The sequence below is a fragment of the Anomalospiza imberbis genome, chromosome Z (genome assembly GCF_031753505.1).
Source record: "Anomalospiza imberbis isolate Cuckoo-Finch-1a 21T00152 chromosome Z, ASM3175350v1, whole genome shotgun sequence".
NCBI lineage: Eukaryota > Metazoa > Chordata > Aves > Passeriformes > Viduidae > Anomalospiza > Anomalospiza imberbis.
The window spans coordinates 66,659,644-66,680,842 of record NC_089721.1 but is presented as its reverse complement, the minus strand read 5'-3'; the positions used below and the strand labels follow the sequence as shown (position 1 = coordinate 66,680,842).

The following is a 21,199-nucleotide window of genomic DNA, read 5'->3' as shown; positions in this document are numbered from 1 at the left end:
GCGCCGCCCCGCCGACTGGCCGGCGGGAGGCGCGCTCTGATGACGCGCGCTCTGGTGACGCGCGCTCTGGTGTCGCGCGCTCTGGTGACGCGCGCTCTGGTGACGCGCGCTCTGGTGACGCGCGCTCTGGTGTCGCGCGCTCTGGTGACGCGCGCTCTGGTGACGCGCGCTCTGATGACGCGCTGCCGGCGCTGCCGCCATCTCCCCTCGCGGCGGGCGCGGCGTGTCCCGTGTGCGCGGAGGCCGCCGGCGCTTCCCGGGCGCTTCCCGAGCTCCTCCCGCGCTCCTCCCGCTGAGCGCCCCCGGCCGGCCCCGCGCCATGGCCGCGTACAAGCCGCTGGTGGTGCAGGCGTGCCCCAAGCTCGGGGAGAGGATCACGCAGGACACGCTCTACTGGCGGGGATACAAGGTAGGAGGAAACGGCCCAAGAGTCGCGGTTACTGCCCCAGAATGCCTTCTTTTACTACTTTCAGGCAATTAATTTTTTTTAAACACGTACGAATTAGTTTTTAAGCTCAGAACACGTAATTAATGGGTAAGTTATAATGCGTGAATTGGAAGAAAATTAAAAGAGCAGCCTGTAGGAGTAGCCTGTCAGAAGTGGAACTCAGTATCATTGTACCTAAAAAACCTTTTGATTCCAATGGAGGCTTCAGTTCTTTGTAGGAAAAATGGCTTTTATTTTGCTGTTTTCATACTTGATGGTGTGCTTATGTGTATTTAATGGTCTTTATCGCAACTGTTTAGACACCCGTTCAGATAAAGGAATTCGGTGCAATAAATAAAATTGACTTCTCCCCAGTCCCGCCATACAACTACGCTGTCACAGCATCCTCGAGGGTAAGCGGCTTTTTTAAGGCTTTTATGGTGTTGTTCTTCAGCCGGTATCACACCGGAGGGTGCCATGCCCTCTTGCTTTGGCAGATCCACATCTACGGCCGATACTCCCAGGAGCCCATCAAGACGTTCTCTCGCTTCTTGCACGCGGCGTACTCTGCCACCTACCGGGACGACGGGCGCCTGCTCGCCGCCGGCAGCGAGGACGGCGTCATCTCCCTCTTCGACGTCAGCGGCAAAGCAGCGCTCAGGCAGTTCGAGGGTCACACCAAGTAAGGCAGAATGGGTTTGTTTTGTTCGCGTGCAAAAGCTTCTTGGCTGTATTTGCACACCACAGACTCATCACAGACCGGATCGTTTCGCCTTGAAGATTGTCTTGTTCCGACCCCCGTGCCACAAGGCAGGAACACCCGTTGCTAGACCAGATTGCTCAGAGCCCCATCCAGCCTAGCCTTGAACACTGCCAGGGAAAGGGCATCCCCATCTTCTCTGGGAAACCCATTCAAGTACCTCAGCAATATACAGTATTTATGTTGAATTATATTCGTATCTCTACTTCACATGTTTCTGAAAATCTGAGTAAAACTGATACATGTTGCTTACGACTGTCTCATGCAGCTCTTACTGGAAAGTAGATTTAAGTTAAATTTGAAATGGGAGTGAGTTTTAAAAGAAATTCTAAATATGAATCAAGTATGTAGAAGAGTAAATACATTTTCTCTTTCACATAGGTGTCTCTTAGTATGTTGTGTAGATAGTCTTGTGAGTATATAGCATTGATAAGCACATTTAATTTGATGATGGTAGGAAAGCGTTCTAAAATACGTCTAAACAAAAACAATGAAGAAATACGCCAGAAAAAGCAGGAATTCCTTAAAAAGCTCCAAAAACAAAACCGAAAAAGTGCATAGTGGTAGCGTGCGGTGAGGAAGAAGTTAGGTGTTCTGATGTATCAGTGATGAGAAGAGAGTGGTAATGCTTCAACAGGCTTCTGTGCTATGAAAAAATAACGCGTATTTTATCTACATAGAACAACAAGAATCCCCCTTTCAGTGGGAAGTACCCAGACTGACCTTGAGAGTGTTTCTGTTTGAGGTCTGTTTGCAAATTGGGTGTTATATTCCAATGGCTGGGTTAACTGCATACCTGCGCACGCCTGCATTTGCATACCTGTGTGCTCTGCCAACGTCTGTTGGGGTATTATGGTGATAATGAAGACTTCAGTAGTGATTTTAAAGGACAAGAAGATTGTTCAAAGCAGCCATTCTTGAAATTTGCTGTTATTAAGCGAGGCTTTGCGAGTTCTGATACTAAACACTGCACTTGTAGGTTAGAGTACTTTAATAAACTCTTCATACAGACTAACTCTTTTTGAAACATGAATATATTTTAACTTTGGGTATTGTGGACTTTGTTTTCTAGGCCAGTTCATCTTGTGGGATTCCTGTCCGATAAATACCGAATATTTTCTGGTGGTGATGATTTTTCATCAAATTTGTGGGATATTCCAAGTGCCACAGAAATCATCTCTTACAGTGAACATACTGACTATGTGAGATGCGGCTGTGCAAGTAAAGTGAATACAGATGTCTTCATAACAGGTTTGGTTTTATTTTTTATTTATACTTCTTTTGGATTGAATTGAAGAAAAATGCTGAAAGACAGTTGTTGATACAGTAGGGTCATATTTATTGTATTTTAGTCATGAAGGATGAATCTGCCTGTACAATGCCTACTTTGTTGTTTCCTTTTTTGTGCTTGCTTTTTAAGCTTGACACTGATATTCTAGGGGAAACTGCAGGAACTGAGTTTTAACATCTTTATAGTTTAGTCTATTAGGGTTAACAGAACTTTTGAAAGAAAACACTATGAATGTATCCTTTGGCTAGGAGTGACTGAAATGTTGTACCAAGTTTCTGGAGCAGGACACTGGTCTGTACAGCCCATAACTGTCAGACTCAAAAAGGTGGAGTTACTTGGAGCCGGTTGCTTTTGGTTTTCCTAGCAGTAGCTTTGTATCAATCAATGGAAAACTGTGAAAAAAAACTAGTATTCCTTTTTTCATGAGGCACAAGAAGCTAGGTTTCATCAGGTTGCTTGACATTTATTATTATAAATACACTTGATTAATGGAAGTGAAATGAAATGAAAACAAATTACTTTTACAGACTAACATGTAGTTAGGGCTAGAAGTAGAAAATCTGTTGCCCCAAGGCTGTAAACTAACCAAGGCAGATCACAAGGTGTTTTTACATGTATGATTTGAAACTATTGGTATTAGCTAGGAACTCCTTTAGATGGTAGGACACAGCTATTTTAGTTCCTGAACTAGTTGAAATTATGAAACTGTTTTATGCTGGTGTTTGCAGGTTCCTATGATCACACTGTGAAACTGTTTGATGCACGAACAAAGAGTAGTGTCATGACGATAGAACACGGCCATCCTGTGGAGAGCGTGCTTCTCTTTCCATCTGGTGGACTTCTGGTATCTGCAGGTAATTCTCTAAAATCAAATACATCAAATATATCTTTGGTAGTACTCATTTGAGTAGTACTTCATCCAGTTGCTTTTCGTGTGGTGTTTTAGTTTGATAATGAAGTGGTAAGTGATATAATAGTTGGATTTCTCAAATATCTTCTGTAGGAATCTGTTTTATGTGGCAGGTGCAAGTAGGGGTCTTTCCTTTTTGTCTTTGTTTTGATATTCTTGTAGTTTCCACTTCCCCCACCCCCAAAGTAATTTGTAATAACAAAATGCAGACTCTAATTGGCCCACTTCTAAAGGGAAGGAATTAACATACTTAGATTTTGAAAGGATGGGACTGTGTCTTTCTTGTCATGTTGACAAGCTTTTTTAATCTCTTGTTGCAATTGCATCAGAGGTACTGTGTTAGGATCCATCCCCATACCGGTCATCAATTGACCGTCAGTTTATCATCCTCCTGTAAGACTTTCATACCTTCTCTCTGTGAGTTCTCATGGGCAGCTCCTCACAACACTGACTCCTTTTCTCTCTCTTCCGCACAGCCGGCTGACTTCTACCTGTCCCTGTCACGACCGCCTGACCCTTTCTGTCCCTAGCAGCACATACTAACCCCTACTGTCCCTAACATGAATGCCTGACCCTTTCTGTCCCTAGCAGCACATACAAACCCCTACTGTCCCTAACATGAATGCCTGACCCTTTCTGTCCCTAGCAGCACATACAAACCCCTACTGTCCCTAACATGAATGCCTGACCCTTTCTGTCCCTAGCAGCACATACTAACCCTTACTGTCCCTGTTACAAACACCTGACCCTTTCTGTCCCTAGCAGCACATACTAACCCTTACTGTCCCTGTTACAAACACCTGACCCTTTCTGTCCCTAGCAGCACATACTAACCCTTACTGTCCCTGTTACAAACACCTGACCCTTTCTGTCCATAGCATGACCACCTGACCCTTGCTCCTGGCAGCACCACAGCTAACCGACTCCAACTCTCCTCTCAATTAGCTAATCCACTCTTTTATAACACCCATCCTTATTGGACACAGCTGTGACCTATTAAAGGTAAAGCTGTTCCTACTCTTTGGTAATTACAGCTGCAACTCCTCAGGGGTGAGATTGCCTTCAGCACTATCTCTATTCTCCTACAATCCAGCCTTCCACAGTACTGTAGCCCCATAGTTTATAAATTTTTTTCTTTTTTTTTTGGTAATGAGTATGGTTGGAAAATGGTTGAATCATTCAGGTCCATTCAGAATGGCCTTAAAAAAGAGCAGGCTCGTGCCAGGAGATGGAATGGAAGAGGATGGTGAGTAGGTACAGAAAACTGTTAGGAGGTAAAGGTACATGTGAAGAAAATACTGCATCGCTCCGTGAAAACTTCTTCAGAGAAGTATAAATATGCACGTATATAAGACTGTTTTGTGTGCTTCCTCTTCACAGGAGGTCGATATGTCAAAGTTTGGGATGTACTAAAAGGTGGACAGTTACTAGTTTCACTTAAAAATCACCATAAAACTGTGACTTGTTTGTGCCTGAACAGCTCTGGACAAAGATTATTGTCAGGATCCCTTGACAGGTTGGTATATTTTGTGGCTTCCTTATGTTTGCATTCTTTAGGACTTTTTTTCTTTGAAAGCTATTATTATTCCACATCACTGTTAACCTGTGTATGGTTTTTGGTCTTTATTTGAGAGTACGTTTTGGGGCCAAGGTGCCTACTGCAAAGCTGTCCCTGCTTTTGCATCGGCCTTGGTCTAAATGAGCTTTAAAATGTTCCTTCCAACTCAAACTGTACCATGATTCTATGATCCAACTTAACCTTTTCCTCTTACTAATCTGAATATCAATAAGGATTGTGTGTGCCATTTGGGCACACACAATTGTGATTTACCTTGTGATTTACCTTGGTTAGTTTCACATATGGGGAACTTCTGAATAAGGGTTCAGTTTTTTAAATCTCTCATTTGATCTATCCAGTCTTTGGAAATTAACTATTCTTAACTTCAATACAGTTTAAATATCTTAAAAGTGTATTAGTAATCACTTTTTAAAAGCCTGGGTTTTGTGTCTCTCTGCTTTTGCTTCTTGTATCCAAGAGTGCTTGTGAACATCACCTCTTTGCTTTTTTGTTTGGTTTCAGTTGATGAGTACTGGTAGTTGTTGTCTCTGAGACATTAGAAATACGAAGTCGTCTGAAATGACAGTGGATCTGTTTTCCTCCTTCTTCTTGTATTTCCTTGGCTACCTCAGGCTTTATAATTACATGACACTAGCTTTTGTCCTTGTAAGATAATATTTTGTTTTCCAATTCATTAAATATTTCAACCAAATCCTTAAGGGGCAGCTGGATACAAGAACTGTATGGATTTGCTCCCAGATACTGCTAGTAGATCTTTAAAATTTAAGAACAAATTTGAAGAGATGCTGTCTTAGTGTTTTCCTAAGATGCATTTCTGAATTCAGATAGTCACTACAACTGCCTTCAATTTCTTCTGTTTTTGCCCCATTTTCACCTTTTTTGAGGTAAGAGCAATCTAGGCTTGACTTGTGGATACCTTTTGACAGAACATTACTGTTGCAGGAGTAATACTTAAGAAGTTCAGTGGTAGTCTGAGGAATGCATTGTATTAATACTCAGTTTCCTTGAATGATCTGTAGAAGATGAGAGTGATGAGTTCCTGTAAAGTGACTAAAGTAAAGCTTTACTAACAGTTTTTTATCTTTACTCGTCTGTGTAGGCATGTGAAGATTTACAGTACTACATCCTACAGAGTGGTCCACAGCTTCAATTATGCAACATCCATCCTCAGTCTTGCATTATCAGTAAGTGCATTAGAAGTCTTCCTAGACAAGGGAATTCCTGATACCTTTTAAGTCACTAAAGTAAATAATTGTTACTTTCATGGCTATTGGGTGTTCCAGAAGAATTCTGTACATGCAAAGTAGGGTTGAATATGTTTCTCCTGAGTGACAAACACTAAGAGGTTTTAAAAATAATAGATACAAATATCATGGTACCTGACTAGATCAGTACAGTGTCTTGTGTTTATGAATGACAGTGTACATCGTAGGGAAAGTATTCACTTTAGAATGGAGGTCTTTTGACTTTAAGAAGATTGTACTCACCTTTTGCCTTTCAGGAATGCTGTGAGTCCTTTCACATGGCAGCAATAAAAAAAAAGTAGTTAATTTGTTGAGAAATTCAGAATAGAGTGTGAACTTGCTTTAAACGTTGGCGTCAGGTTGGTGTGAGGAAGAAAGAAGGTTGTGAGCATAAACAAATTTGTTTGTCAAGGCATGTCTTGGAAGCAGACAGCAGAGACTCTTACTCATCAGAAGCACTTGATTTCCAGTGGATAAGTGATCTACTGGCCAGAAATTTGGAGGCTAGCAGCTGTAGCCAGCCATAAGGAAATGTGTATAGAAAACTAAATGCAGGGCAAGTGTGTTGATATTCTCCCAAATCCCATTTTTAGATGAGAAATGAACTCATCAAAGTGTAGTTTCAGTGTAATTCAATTAATTTTTATTGCATAAGCCTGTTCATTCTCTCCTTGAGCTTGATTAAACTTGAAACCTTGTCTAGATTCCTTGACAAGGAGTTTTCACATTTCTGATACTTGTGTGAAGAATTGCTCCCTATTGTTCCACTTGAATCTTCATAAGCTTCAACTGATGCCCTTAAATGAGCCATTCACCAGCTGATCTCCATCTATGCCTGTCATAATTCTGTAGGCTTTTATTCTGTCATATAGTCATAGAATGGTTTGGGTTGGAAGGGATATTAAAGGTTATCTAGTTTTAGCCCCTCTGCCCTGGGCAAGGACATTGCTAGATCAGGTTGCTCAAAGCCCTGTCCAGTCTGGTCTTGAGCACTTTAAGGGGTGGAGCATCCACAATTTTTATGGGTGAAATTTATACCCACTTCATTATATAAGTGAAATTACATATACCAATGACTGGTGTTTTGAACAACTTTCAGTTGTTTCTCAAAATCCTGCTGTTTCATGGTAGCTTTGCTTTCTGTTCACCCCTGCTGTATGGTACCTAATAGCTAAAGGTAGTTGTATGCCATTGGAAAAAAACCATAACCTTTTAGTTATGGAAGGGTGTTAATGCATAATTGAGCTTGATTCACTAGTCACTCTATAATGTTCCTTATGAGCATAGCCTGGAAGCTGTCCCTGCTTTGAACAAAGTATTCTGTCTCAAAGAGGTGCTTTCCACCTTAAGTCATCTATGATACTGTGATTTGAACCTTATCTTGAAGCAGAAAAATATGTAAATGTTTATGATAGAGCATATATGTGCATGATAGAGCACAAATAAAACACTAGGTCTGTGCTTTCTTTGTGCTAGCCTGAAGACGAAACCATAGTTGTAGGCATGACCAATGGGGTGCTAAATGTTAAACACAGAAAACCAGAAGAAAAGAATGAAGACTCTCATAAGAAGAGACAACCAGCATATAGAACCTATGTGAAAGGAAGAACTTACATGCCAAAACAGGTATGATGTGGTAAGAAAATATGTGCTGAAATATTTCTAAAAAACTGGTTTATTTGAATGTGCTAAATTGGAGAAAGGGAAGGGAGGGAATATATAAAATTTTTCATGGTAATGTATCTAATCAATTATGTGAGGGTGTGTGTATTTGTCTTACTCTGAACTCTTTTTTTGAATTCTAGGAAGATTTCTGTGTCAGTAAGCCTGTAAAACGTGTTTTGAGAAAATATGATAAGCTGCTGAGGAGCTTTCAGTCTTCCAAGGCTCTTGATGCAGTCCTAGAGGTGAGACACTAGTTTTTCTTCTTGTCAGAGTTTTGTGCTGCCACCTGTTGTTCATTTTCCCTGTATGGCATACTGATTTTATTTTGGTGTATAACTAGAAAGGTGTCTTAAGTTGGGTTCCATTTTGGATTTGCTGATACCAGCACTTTGTTGTGTGTAAAGATGTTGCTTTGGTACTAAACTCTTCTTATATGTGTCCAGCCACCCATCATGCTTCATACCCCTGAAGTCACAGTTGCAATCATGCAGGAACTGCATCGCAGAGGAACACTGAGAAGTGCACTTGCAGGCCGAGACGAGAAGCAAGTTAATCTCCTGCTTACCTTTGTGGCAAGGTATTATTTTAACATGAGTTTCCTCTGACTGTTTTGACATTTCTGTTTCCTAATAACTTGCCACAGAGTTTCAACAGATCACTGGTAGAACACTGTACTCCTGGAATCTCACATGCCTTTTCCATTCTGATACCAAGGTTTTGGAATAGGTTTGAAACAGTTTACCTGTTAGCACAGAATGGTTTTGCTGATGAGATATTCTACTTCTTTGCCAGACACTCTAGCCTTAGTCTGTTATTTTCTGTCTCCTCGATGAAATTTGTGTTTTTATGTACTTGAGGCTTTTTGACACTCCTCCAGCCCCCACTGCCTTCCTGAAAGGAAGAGGGTAAATATCACATATATGGGGTTTTTTGACTTGCATCTCTGACTGCTGTTCTGTGATGTCTCTTCATCATCAAGAAAAAATTGTCTGTATGCTTCTGTGAGAAAGCTGCTTGTTGGTGGTGGAGTGCAGTTGACAAAACCAGTAAAATAGGAATGTCTTCTAATTTTGCAGGCGTGTGATTGAGCCTAGATTTACTCCTGTGCTGGTGACTGTTGCTGATATGCTCACTGGTAAGATAATACAAAAAAGATTCTCAAAGCCGTATAGCTAGCTTGCAAATAAGATTGAAAGTGCTACATTTTTAAGAAACCAAACCTTAATGGCTCTGTTTATATCTGCGGACTTGGTGTCAAGAGAATGATCCAAAAAAGAGATATTTCCAGATAACTTTGACCATAGTCAGGATTTGATTTGCACAGGCTCCAGGAAGCTCCTCATGGTCTCTAAGTACCTAAGATACTTCAAATTTCTGTGTTTACATAGTACAAATAGCTTCCTCTTATTTGGTGAGATAAAAATAGCATTTGAGGTCATAAAAGCTTCTGTTTCTGTTAGTTTGGCATACTGCTGCTGTAAGTACATACAACTTCTGCTTTCAGAACAGACAAGGTTAAAATTTCTTATTTTTTCAGAATGTTGGAATTCTGCTAGAATCCTTAAACGTGTCTCTAACTATCTAATATAATTTTTGCTGTTTTATACATCTGTGGATTCTTAACTGATATTTTTCTTTACAGACATTTATCAGCCTGTGGTTGGGCAGTCAGCAGTAGTTGATAAACAGTTCTTGAAACTTCAGCAAGCTATTGGAAAAGAAATTGACTGTCAAGAAGAACTACTAGAAGTTTTGGGAATGATGGATACCCTGTTTGCTACTTTTACTAAGAAAAGAGATACATGTCTAGAAGAGAACAAAAGTAATGGTGTCACAGAGATCATTGAAACAAATAGGAATTTCTGACACCCATCTCAACAAATTGTCACAATTGTGAACTTGAAAGACATGACTTGTTCTCCTGGTAACTTCTTATAATAGTGACTTTCAAAATAAGCCTCTGTATGTTGAAGTTATGTCTTTTAAACTGTGTTGCTGAATAGGCTTGATTACTGAAGATAGAGAAAGAGGACATTTTCAAGGTTGCCCATGCAATATTTTTCAAACAATTTAGTTTTAAAGTTTTGTTTCAGAGTTACATTTACATGGGGATTTACATGGCCTCAGTTTTGGTAGCAGCAGGGCTGCGGGGGTGGCTTCTGTGAGAAGCTGCCAGAAGCTTTCCTCATGTTTGACAGAACCAATCCCTGGTGGCTCCAAAGATGGACATGCTGCTGGCCAAGGCTGAGCCAACTAGAAATGGTGATAATAAAGTTATTGCGCAGTTGTAATTGTGGCCAGAGAAAAGCAGAGTGAGAACATGTGAGAAGGACAACCCTGTGGACACTGAGGTCACTGAAGAAGGAGGGGCAGGAGATGTTCCAAATGCCGAGATTCCCCTGCAGCCCATGGTGAGACAGCCCTGCCCCTGCAGCCCATGGAGATCTCTGGGGAATGCAGAGATCCAACTGCAGCCTGTTGAGGAGCCCATGCTGGAGTAGGTGGATGTCTGGAAGAGGCTGTGACCCTGTGGGAGACCCATAGATAATAGTATAGGGATAAAATGTTTCTAAAATAATGGGATATTCAGGGGAGTTGGAAAGAAAGGTTGGGCCTGGTAGGCCCTGGGAAAATGCTGGGCTTTACTGGATCCTGCGAAACTGCACGTGTACAATCATTTAATGACTATGATAAATGATATGATTGTTATATGATAAATGATATGATTGTTAAATGTGATGATTGTTTGGTAATTGGATATGATTACTGTTCAATCATGACAAGAATCATGAGAAACGATGTTTGGGGGAGATTACAAGAATCCATGCTTGGATGAGATCAATGTATACAATAGAAGAATATAAGTTTAATAATTAGTATGTAGTTATATAACGATAAGGGTATAAAAACATGTTCCTCACGAACCCATGTCGGAGTCAGATTTGGGTCTGTACCCCTGACACCCAGAGTTCTTCAGTGAAAGCACCTGCATATAATCATTCCGTGATTATGTGTTTCTGAACACTAACATTATTGGCGAACCAGGTGGGACCCTGTGAGTGCTGCTGAGCGAGTTCGCGACCCGATCACGCTCCAGCTGGCACCGAGGGATTCTCGGGGAGCCCACTGGCTGCGACCATCTCTGGTGCTCGCAATGTCCCTCTGGAGAGGTAAGGTGCTTTTTCTCTGGTCTGGTACCTGCCGATAAGGCTCAGCGAAAGCTATGCATGGTTGGGTTAAAGGAATTCCTGGTATTGCCTGGGCGCCATCCGTTAGACAACTGCAAAAGCTTTGCGGGCTCGGCGTCTGTGGTGTATTGTAGCTGTAATATGGAGAAGCTTAAAGGGATTTTGGGCGGCAATGCCTCCATACCATATACTACTCTGGGGTGCTTATTAGCTCATTGGAAACAGGGTAACTTTGGGAAAGAGTTACGTAAGGCTAAGTTGATTGATTATTGTAATACATGGTGGCCAGAATCCAGAATATGTCCTGGAGAACGGGGAAAGGTGGCTGAAGAATGGGTCTTCACAATATACCACCATTTTACAGCTGATGTTGTGCGAGTGAGAGGGAAAATAGGGTGAGGTACCATATGTTGGTTTTTCCATTTGTGAGATAAGCCAGAATGGCAGACTGAGTGTGGATTTATGATGGTCAAGGCATTTATGAGTAATAAGTGTGAGGTCTGTGTAAAAGGGAAGTGTTGTTTAGAACACCTGGCGCTGAAAGAAAGTTTGTGTCTGGGGAACAGTATGGATGTTGATTTACAAGTGGTTCAAACAGGACCAAGAGAACCTCGCCCTATTCCATCTGCTCCTACTTTACCCAACTCTACTTCACCTAACCCTATTTCACCTAATCCTACTTCACCCATCCCTCTCTACCCTCCTCTCCTGCCTTCACCTGACCCTTCTTCCCTGGGAGGGGATTAAAATCTAACTGTGATACAAGGAAAAGGGAGAAATGCAAGTGAGGAAGATAGCAGTAGTGGGGGTGATGATAATGAATCGGTGACAAATTGCCCTGATCCTGTCTAAAACAGGAAAAGACTTGGGCAGACAAAAGCGGACTATGATTGCCCCTTTGAGACAAGGAGTAGGAGCAGAGGGGCCGGTGTTTGTAAAGGTACCTTTCTACCCTGCGGACTTGGTAATTTGGAAACAATCAGCTGGGACTCATAGGGGGAAATCCTTATAAAGTGGCAAGGGTGGTAAAAATGATCATGAAAACCCAGAATCCAGACAATCCAGGGATGATATCCAAGTAATATTAGATACTTTAATGGATTCTACTGAGAAGGAGATGGTGCTTAGGGCAGTCAAGGAAAGAGTGAGAGAAGATATCGGAAATAGGCTGGTGACAGGGATTCTAGAGGATAATTTTCCAATCGAGGGTCCAGGGTAGGATCCTAATACACCCAGGGGTATGAAGAGGTTGAAGAAATATGAGAAGTGGGTCCAGATAGGGGTTCAGAACGCTATACTTAAGACTATTAATTGGTCTAAATTGTATGAGGTAAGACAGGAAAAGAAAGAATCTCCTACTGTGTTTGTGGAAAGGCTTAAGGAAGCAGTGAGAAAATATACAGATCTCCAAATTGACACAGAGCAAGTGATGATTCATCTTGCCCTCATTTTTCTGGGGCAGTCACAGGATGATACCAGGAGAAAATTGCAAAATTTAGAAGGGGGGAAATAAAGGAATCTGGATAAACTACTTGAGGTAGCCTGGAAGGTATACAATAATAGGGAAAAGGAGGCTAGTAAAAGGCAGCAGCAAAATCTTTTGGCAGTAATACAAGGAAAAGGGAACCCAGGTTTCAGAGGATGTGGCATAGGTGGTTGTGGACTGGGTAGGGGTAGGCTTGGCCAAGGATGTGGGGGAACAGTTATGCCAAAATTAGGGTTAAATCAATGTGCTTATTGTAAACGAGGGGCATGGGAAGAATGAGTGCCCGAACCAGTTTTATCAAGGCAATCAGTCCAGCCAGGATCAGGATGTTTCAAAATTAATGGTGCTGGGAGAGTACAGTAGCTGACTAGAATCTGAGCAAAAGTCGATACAGGAGCCTTTAGTAGCTATACAATTGGGAGATAAAGAAGTAAAATTCCTGGTGGATACAGGGGCTACTTATTCTGTACTAAATGATTTGAAAGGGGAAATTGGGGACAAAACAATGACAAGAGTTGGAGCCACAGGAAAGGAGGAAAATTGGCCATTCTTGCAACCCTTAGATTTGTGGTTTGGGAGCAAGGTTTTAACGTATGAATTCTTATATGTGCCTGAGTGCCCAATTCCACTTTTAGGGAGAGATTTATTGGCAAAACTTGATGTGGTAATAACCTTTGAGGGGAGCTTTTAATGAAAATACCCAAGTCAAAGATAGGACAAATGATAAAATCAAAACCAGTTCCTACCATCCCTAGGGAAGTAGAAGATGCAGTAATTCCTTCAGTCTGGGAAACAGATATACCAGGAAAATCTAAATTGGCACAACCAGTACATGTGGACTTAAAAGAAGGGGCAAGGGCTGTGCAGGTCAAACAGTATCCCATAAAATCAGAAGCATGGCAAGAATAGTAAAGATCATTGATAAATTCTTAAAATACCAAATTCTAGAAGAATGTGCATAAGAATATAATACACTAATATTTCCAGTAAAAAAACCAAATGGTGAGTACAGACTAGTGCAGGATTTGAAAGCAATAAATGAAATAACTCAAGACATCCAGTGGTTGCCAATCCGTTGTTGACATCCGTAAAAGAGATACATAAGTGGTTTACCATAATTGATCTAAAAGATGCCTTTTTCTACATACCCCTTGACAAAGAAAGTAGGAAACTGCCTTTGAATGGGAAAATCCAGGGAACTGAAGAAAGACCCAGCTCACCTGGATACAGCTCCCCAAGGTTATAAGGACTTACCAACCCTATTTGGAAGCCAACTGATGAAGGACCTGGAAATCTGGACCAAAAGGGGGCAAGTACCATGAGACCAATACCTGTTGTTGCAGTATGTTTATGATACACTGATAGTTACAGAAGAAAAAGCAACCTACATTGTTGCCCTGATTTTTAAAAGTGTTAGGTTTTCTTTTATAGCTCTTTTAAAAGTTTTGAAGTTCTTATAAAACTTCTTCAGCCTTCTGATATGTTAATATATTTCTTCTGGAGTTCTCACACACTGTTTATGTAAATAATGATTGTTTTGCATTCTTCTTTGTGGGAGGAGAGAAATGATAGACTGTTGGTTGGGCTAGTGTTGGAGAGGTAGTAATTCCATCCTCCAATCCACAGTCACCTCTGGAATTCTATAAATACTAGATGTTCAAATAAAACTTTCTCTTTTTTCTCTTTTGAACTTACCAAATGTCTGTGTACTTACTTCATGTCCAATAGTGACACTGCATAAAGGTAACAATTGAGATTTTTAAATTCACTGGGAATGGGAGGATATAAAGTATCCAGAGAAAAGGCACAAACTGCCCAGTAGACTGTGATCTACCTGGGCTGTGAAATCTCACAAGGGCAGTGAAAACTGGGTATTAACTGTATTCAAGCTATTTGTGCTATTCCAGAGCCCCAGAATCTACATGAGCTGCGAGTCTTCCTTGGGATGGCAGGGTGGGGTTGTCAGTGGATCATGGACTGTGGACTAATTGCAAAACCCTTGTACAAAGCCCAGAAGATGCAGCCATTTACCTGGGGCAAACCACAGAAAGAAGCCTTCCTAAAATTAAAAGAAGCACTGACAACTGCTCAAGCATTATGGTTACCTGCTCTGTCTAAAGACTTTCAGCTGTTTGTACATGAAAGGCTGCGCCTAGCACTGGGAGTTCTGATCCAGTGTTTGGGAAGCTGGAAAAGGTTGGTGTGCTATTTTTCCAAACAACTTGACAACGTAAGTGCCCGGATGGTCTCCATGTCTGTGGGCAGTCGCAGCCACTGTGATGCTGATACAAGAATCCAGGAAGCTTACTATGAGAAGGCACATAGATGTCTATGTACCACACATGGTAACCACTGATTTAGAGCAAAAAGGGGGCCATTGGCTATCTCCAAGCAGGATGATAAAATTCCAGGTAATCCTGACTAAGCAGGATGATGTCACATTAAAGACAACTAACCTTTTGAATCTAGCTTTGTTTCTAGGTATCACAACTGAAGAAGGCCCATTAGAGCATGACTGTGTACAAGTAATAGAGTTCACCTATTTGGCAAGAGAAGACCTGAAAGACGTCCTGCTAGAGCACAGGTACCAGCACAGGCTGGGGATGGGCAGATCACAGCAGCCCTGCCCAGAAGGACTTGGGGATGCCAGGGGATGAGAGGCTGGACATGACCCAGCCATGGGCACTCACAGCCCAGAAAGCCACACGTGTCCTGGGCTGCATCCAGAGCAGTGTGGGCAGCAGGGCCAGGGAGGGGATTCTGCCCCTCTGCTCTGCTCTGCTGAGACCCCACCTGCAGTGCTGCATCAGCTCTGGGGTCCCCAGCATGGGAAGAACATGGAGGTGTTGGAGTAGTCCAGAGGGGGCCATGAAGATGATCAGAAAACTGTAGCATCTCACCTATGAAGACAGGTTGAGAGACTTGGGGTTGCTCAGCCTGCAAAAGAGATGGCTCCAGGGGTACATTATGTGGCTTTTTTGGGCACTTGCAGGGAGCTGATAAGAAAGATGGGGACAGACTTTTTAGTAGGCCCTGTTGTGACAGGACAAGGGGTAATGGTTAAAATGTAAAGGGTAGATGTAGACTAGACATATGGAAGTTCTTTAGAATGGGGCTGGTGAAATGTTGGAACAGGTTGCCCAGAATGGTAATAGCTCCATGTCTGTGAGCATTCAGTGTCAGGTTGGATGAGGCTCTGAACAACCTGATCTAGTTGAAGGAGTACTCTGCTTATTGCAAGGTATTCGACTAGATGATCTTTAAAGGTCCCTTCCAACCTAATTTGTTCTACGTATCTGTATCTTACAGCAATTTGATGTGTTACAATGTTTACTATTCATGTTTTCTTCCAAGTGCATTTGCCAAGGTAGATGTGGAAACAAATGGGAGATATTGTCTACACAAATGGAAATGGAATGAAAACATGAAAACACAAGTGCCATTTAAGGTCTTGATGTCTAAGAAGACTAGTAAAATGAAATTTGGAAGACTTACATGACTGACGAGTTGTATTTTAAGCTCCACTGGATTTCCTACCTCTGCACTGGAAGCTAATATTTGTTCAGGTGACAAGCTTGCCAGACTTGTCTGTTCTTTGTGAATGTTAGTTTATGTTCTGAAAAATAATAGGTTTTTTCCTATTTAATGATATTTGTTCACATTATACAAGTTCTTCAGTACTGACAACTAAGTTACAGAGGAGCTAGAAAAAGATACTGTTATTACCAGTGCAGCGCCTGTTGTTCATTTTCTGATTTTATTTAATTGCAATATTAATATAAAGCTTGGTGGTGTTATATTTTAGTTGAATGGTATGCTCTGTCTCACCCCTTGAAAATGCATGGTATACTCCAAGCCTGTGATCCTCCCCTGCAGTATCCTGTGTCTGTAATCCCAATCCTCATTGGCCCAATCTGTTCTGCGCCCACTTTGAATCTCCCTGTTCAGTGTGCCGGGGGAACGTGCTAGGTGCTCTCTCTCTCTTAGCCAGCTCACCTGGCTGGTGCTCTCTCAGCCCCTCTCTCCCCCTCCCCTTTCCCCCCTCACTCCCCTTTCCCCCTCTCCCTCAGAAGCCATGCTGCCTCCCAGGGTAGGACCCCCAATAACCCCTCATCTAATGAGCACCCTCAGAAGCCGTGTGGAGTCTCCTTGCCTGCCTGCTGCTACCGGCGAACTCACAACAGCGCCAAGCACACATATTTTTGTTCTACAAGTTAAAAAGTAATTTATTTATAAGAAAATGTAATTATTTTTCCAGCAGTGCATTACCTTATGCTCCAGAATCTAGTATTTTGAAGTATCAAGGTGGAATGTAATAAACTGGAATACTTCAAATAGTTAATTGCGCATTGTATTGGAGGGGATGTAGTACTGGATGTCCTGTTATGGCAAAGGACATTAATCTGCTTATATGGGAAAGGGAACATTTATTGCACATGGCATCATCCTTGACTTGTAGGTCATTTGGAAATAACCAGTTTGAGTTGTCTTTGAAATATAGTTAATAAATTACCTTGCCGCAGAGCAGATAGTTACAGACAAAAAGCCTAGTTTTTAACATACTTTTCATATGGAACATTCTTGCAGCTCTTTGTTGTGAAGAAGGAATACCTCCTTACCCCTGAATATTCTTGTGGCTCAGAAGCATAATGTATAACCAGAAAAGAGGCTTTCCTAAACAAATGCAACCAGAATTAGACTGGGATTCAAAAAGAATAATGAATTAAAACATCTCTGTCATGTGTTCAGCCATCTGAATTACATGGGAGAAATGGAGAGATGATCTGGTCGGTCATTTTGCTGCTTTTATCAAGGCTTCAACTGAACATTGCCCAACAAAGACAGTGATATCTTCCCTGGATTAATTCTGCCAATGAGTGAAACTTTTATTACTAGATCATGCATACATTCTAATTTATTGAGGGTATTTCAACAGATAGGCTTGAAGATCATGCTGCTAGAATTTACTAAGTTGCATTGTTCAAGTTGTTCAAGGCTGAGTAACTAATGATGTGAAAACTTCTGGTATTTTAGAAAATACTGAAATCCTTATCTTCTAACATGATTGAGCTATGTAGAGTGTTCAAAATATAAGAAATGGAAAAAAACTTACAAAAATGAAAATCAGAGATAACTGGTCCATTATTTGATGGGGTCAGTTACCTCACAAATAGGGATGTAGACAGAGCAGAGGCATTTAATGCCTTCTTCACTTCTGTCTTCAACACAGGTCATAGGCTGTGGATCCACAGAGGTCTCTCCAAGAAGGCCATGACTAGAGGGACAATGAACTCCCCAGCTGACTCTGAACTTGTCTGAGGCTTCTTCGGCTGGATGTGCATGAATCTATGGGACCCAATGAGATTCATCCCAGAGTACTGCAAGAAGTGGCTGATGTTATTGCAGGATCTCTCTCCCATACTACTCAACCACCTTGGGACTCTGGAAAGTCCCAATCTACTTCAAGTGGCAAATATTGTCCTAGTTTTCAAGAAAGGTGAGAAGAAATGTTGGTAATTACTATTCGTCTCACTGCAGTGCTTGGTAGAATTACGGATAAGGTAATCCAGGAGTTACTAAAAAACAATGGAGTGACAATGAGAAAGGGCTCATGAGGGGAAGGTCCTGCTTGACAAATTTAATTTCCCTTTATGTCAAGCTCAACCATCTAGTTAATGATGGAAAGCCAGTGGATGTGGACTATAATTTCGTAAATTCACTTGGGGAAGTTTCTGCAAGACGTGGCACTTGGGGAACAGGGTGGAGTTAGAAGAGGAGGAGTAGGAAGAGTAGGAGTAAACAAGTACTAAGTAGTAGCAATACTACTAAGCTCAAGAAAACACCTCATTACCTCCTTGCTGATGATAAAATTTTGTAAAATTACTTTGTGTGTGTGTGTTGAAAGCTAAGCATTCATCTAAATATTCTGATCCTTATTAATTAAGGTTGTAGTTGTCAAATAAGATTCTTTCCCTTCAGCTGTTTTCAATAGCCAATATATTCAAGCAGAAACCATTTAGCACATTGTGAAAAACTGAGTAATGTTACCCAGTGACACAGAAGCCCTAGGCTACAGTAATTTGATTGATGCTTGGATGTTTTATGAATCAGAAGACAGTCTCTGCAGTGTATGTTTTTTTCCTTTGTTATGTGAATGTGATTTATAAAAACTTTCTCATCATAAGTTTTGCTGGATACATAGTCCCAATAAATACAAAAAGCTTGCCTAAGTCCTTATTTGCATGATAAAAATGCAGGAGGTGGTTTCTTCTGGAACTGAGGCCTTAAAGTATCTTATAATAATAATACATTGTAATATTGGAAACTATGTAAATTAACCTTTAGATAATAATTCTTATATCTTTTCCAGTTGTCAGTATTTGGCATTGACATCCTAAGTCTATAGCTGCTGCAGGTGTGCCTATGTTTGTATTCTTTTCTAGGATAACATGCAGGTGGATAGCTTGCTATATTCAGTGGTGAGTTAATGTAGCAACTGAAGTAAAGTAATCCCTATGTATGCTTCCAGTAAAGTATACTGAGGCTGGATGTAGAGGAAAGGTGCTATAAGATGGTTGCAAGCCATCCCTAACCTGGCTGCACCCCATCAACCTGTACCTCTTTTCCTTCTGGTAAGTTTGACTTTCCAAAGTCCTGATCACCCCATAATCACCACGTTCTTTCTGTAATTTTGGAATTGTGGACTTTTGTCCCTATTTCCTTGCACAGATTATTTTTTATGTGAACAGCCACACAAAACAAAAACAATGAAAAGTTTCAAATTTTAGAAATGAACGCACACCTATGTAAAGCCATTCAATTCTTGCTAAAAGACATGGGATGGTAATGGGGTTTTACTGGCTTCTTTCTCTCCTTTATGGTTTGGAGAAGTAACTCACTTTTCCACAGAACTGAGAGGAGAACACATAGCTAAGCAAAAATATTCATATGAATGAGTCAGTTGAGTCAGGCACGTTCCCCTCCTCTCTCAGATGAAAACACAAAACACTTCGCTTCAATGGCAACCTTTTTATACCCTTTCAAGGCGAAGGTGGGAGGGAGGTCCCTCACCCCTTTCCCATTGGTTGAGTACTTGGGGACTTAACAGTCTCTCCCCGCAGCTTACCCTTCTTTCCTCTCCCCTTTCACCTTTCTCCTTTTTTAGTTATGTGTTCAACATTGCTTCTTTATTGGTTCCCAACAGCACTTAACAGGTGCAATGAACCGATCAAATAAACCATACTTAAACCTTAGGTAACAACAAGTAGAAACCAGAATTAACACTTTTCCTTAATTTACCCCATAGCTCTTTTGGGCTGAAGCAAAATCCTACTTCATCTCTCACAGGGAGATATCTTTTCAACCTTTGCTCTGGTGCAGCAGATTAATTTGCATAATATTAGTCTAACGCTGCTGTTACAAAGAAAGTATGCTGTCCATCTACAGCAAACAGGTCATGAATTATGTTACAGTGCAGCAAGAGGAAACTTGCTCAGTCTCTACCCCCAGTCTGGTACTCATAACCCTACATCTTCAGTGCTTTACTGTCCTTAGCCAGTGAAACAGGTTGGCAGAAAAGCCTTAAGGAGTCACCATTAGATAGTTTTAAGAGCAGCTGAAGTTACATATCATGTATACTTGGCAGCTGAGAAGCTAAGATGTGGCGTGGTTTGTCGGGATCCACGCACTATGCAACACGAAACACGCATGGAAGGGCCGGGCAGCAGGCTGATGAGCCGGGTCCCTGCGTGGGCAGCTCCCAGCCCAGCGCTGGTGACTGCGGGAGCGCGGCCCGCGGAGCGGGGCGGAGCACTGCGCCCACCGAACGGGAAAGCGGGGGCTGCCCCCGCGCGGCCCCGCCGTGGCGCGCATCCTGCGCTCCGCCGGGAGAGGGCAGCGCTCTCTTCCCGAGGGCGCCGGGGGGGGCCGCGCACGAGTCCCCGCGGGGCTCCCGCCGTCCTTTCCCTGTCCCGTCGAGCTGCCGGCGGGGAGCTGCGGCGGCTGCCTCGGGGGCCTGCTCCCCGGGAGCTTCCCAGCGCCGGGGCCTGTCACAAAGCGCCTCTGTTACCTCGTCCGGCAGGCTGCCGCGGCGGGGGCGGCGCATCCGCGGGCCCGGGCGCGTCCCGCAGCGCTCCCGCGGGCGGCTCGGCGGCATCGCCTCCCTGCCCGGCGGCGGCGGAAAGCGGCCCGGGACACTACGCGTAGGTAAGGCGGCCGCTGCCCGCGGAGGGCGAGCGCGGCCCGCAGCACCTGCTGCCCTGCAGCCTCGGGGCCGCTGCGCCGGGCGGGGAGCGGTGGATTGTCCCGAGCCTTCGCCGGCGCGCAGCGTCGAGCTCCGAGGAGCTGCGGCGATGTTCCGCCGGCTGCGACCGCGTCCTGGCGCCGCCGTGCGCCCGGGCAGGCGCCGCTGCTGTCCGCGCAAAGCCTTTGCGTGCGCTGTCATTCGCCTTCAGAGCCAAAAGGCGGAGGGGTTTTTGAGCAGGGTTTTGTTATAGTTTTGTTATAGTTTTGTTATAGTTTTGTTGTTGTTGTTTGTAAATATATGTTGTTGTTTGTTTTCCTGTTTTAAGTTCACTACTTTGCCATAAAAGCTACTCCTTTTTTCCCCCTAGTTTTTCCCCCAGTGGGGACAAGATATTTGGTCTTGAT

The 21,199-nt window shown here is 42.6% G+C and overlaps 1 protein-coding gene across 2 annotated transcripts; it reads left to right on the top strand.

Moving 5' to 3' along the window:
- Positions 1 to 222: 222 nt before the first annotated feature.
- On the top strand, positions 223 to 9,832 carry UTP15 (UTP15 small subunit processome component). Of its 2 annotated transcripts, XM_068177487.1 has the most exons (12): positions 223 to 409; positions 748 to 840; positions 925 to 1,109; positions 2,260 to 2,438; positions 3,207 to 3,332; positions 4,769 to 4,904; positions 6,067 to 6,151; positions 7,688 to 7,837; positions 8,017 to 8,118; positions 8,320 to 8,453; positions 8,953 to 9,011; positions 9,519 to 9,832. In XM_068177487.1, the coding sequence occupies exons 1-12, from the start codon at positions 320 to 322 to the stop codon at positions 9,740 to 9,742; spliced, it is 1,563 nt and encodes a 520-aa protein (XP_068033588.1). In that variant the 5' UTR covers positions 223 to 319; the 3' UTR covers positions 9,743 to 9,832. The 2 variants fall into 2 exon arrangements, with proteins under 2 accessions (XP_068033588.1, XP_068033587.1); XM_068177486.1 differs by having other exon boundaries at positions 250 to 409; positions 748 to 1,109.
- The last annotated feature ends 11,367 nt before the right edge of the window (positions 9,833 to 21,199 follow it).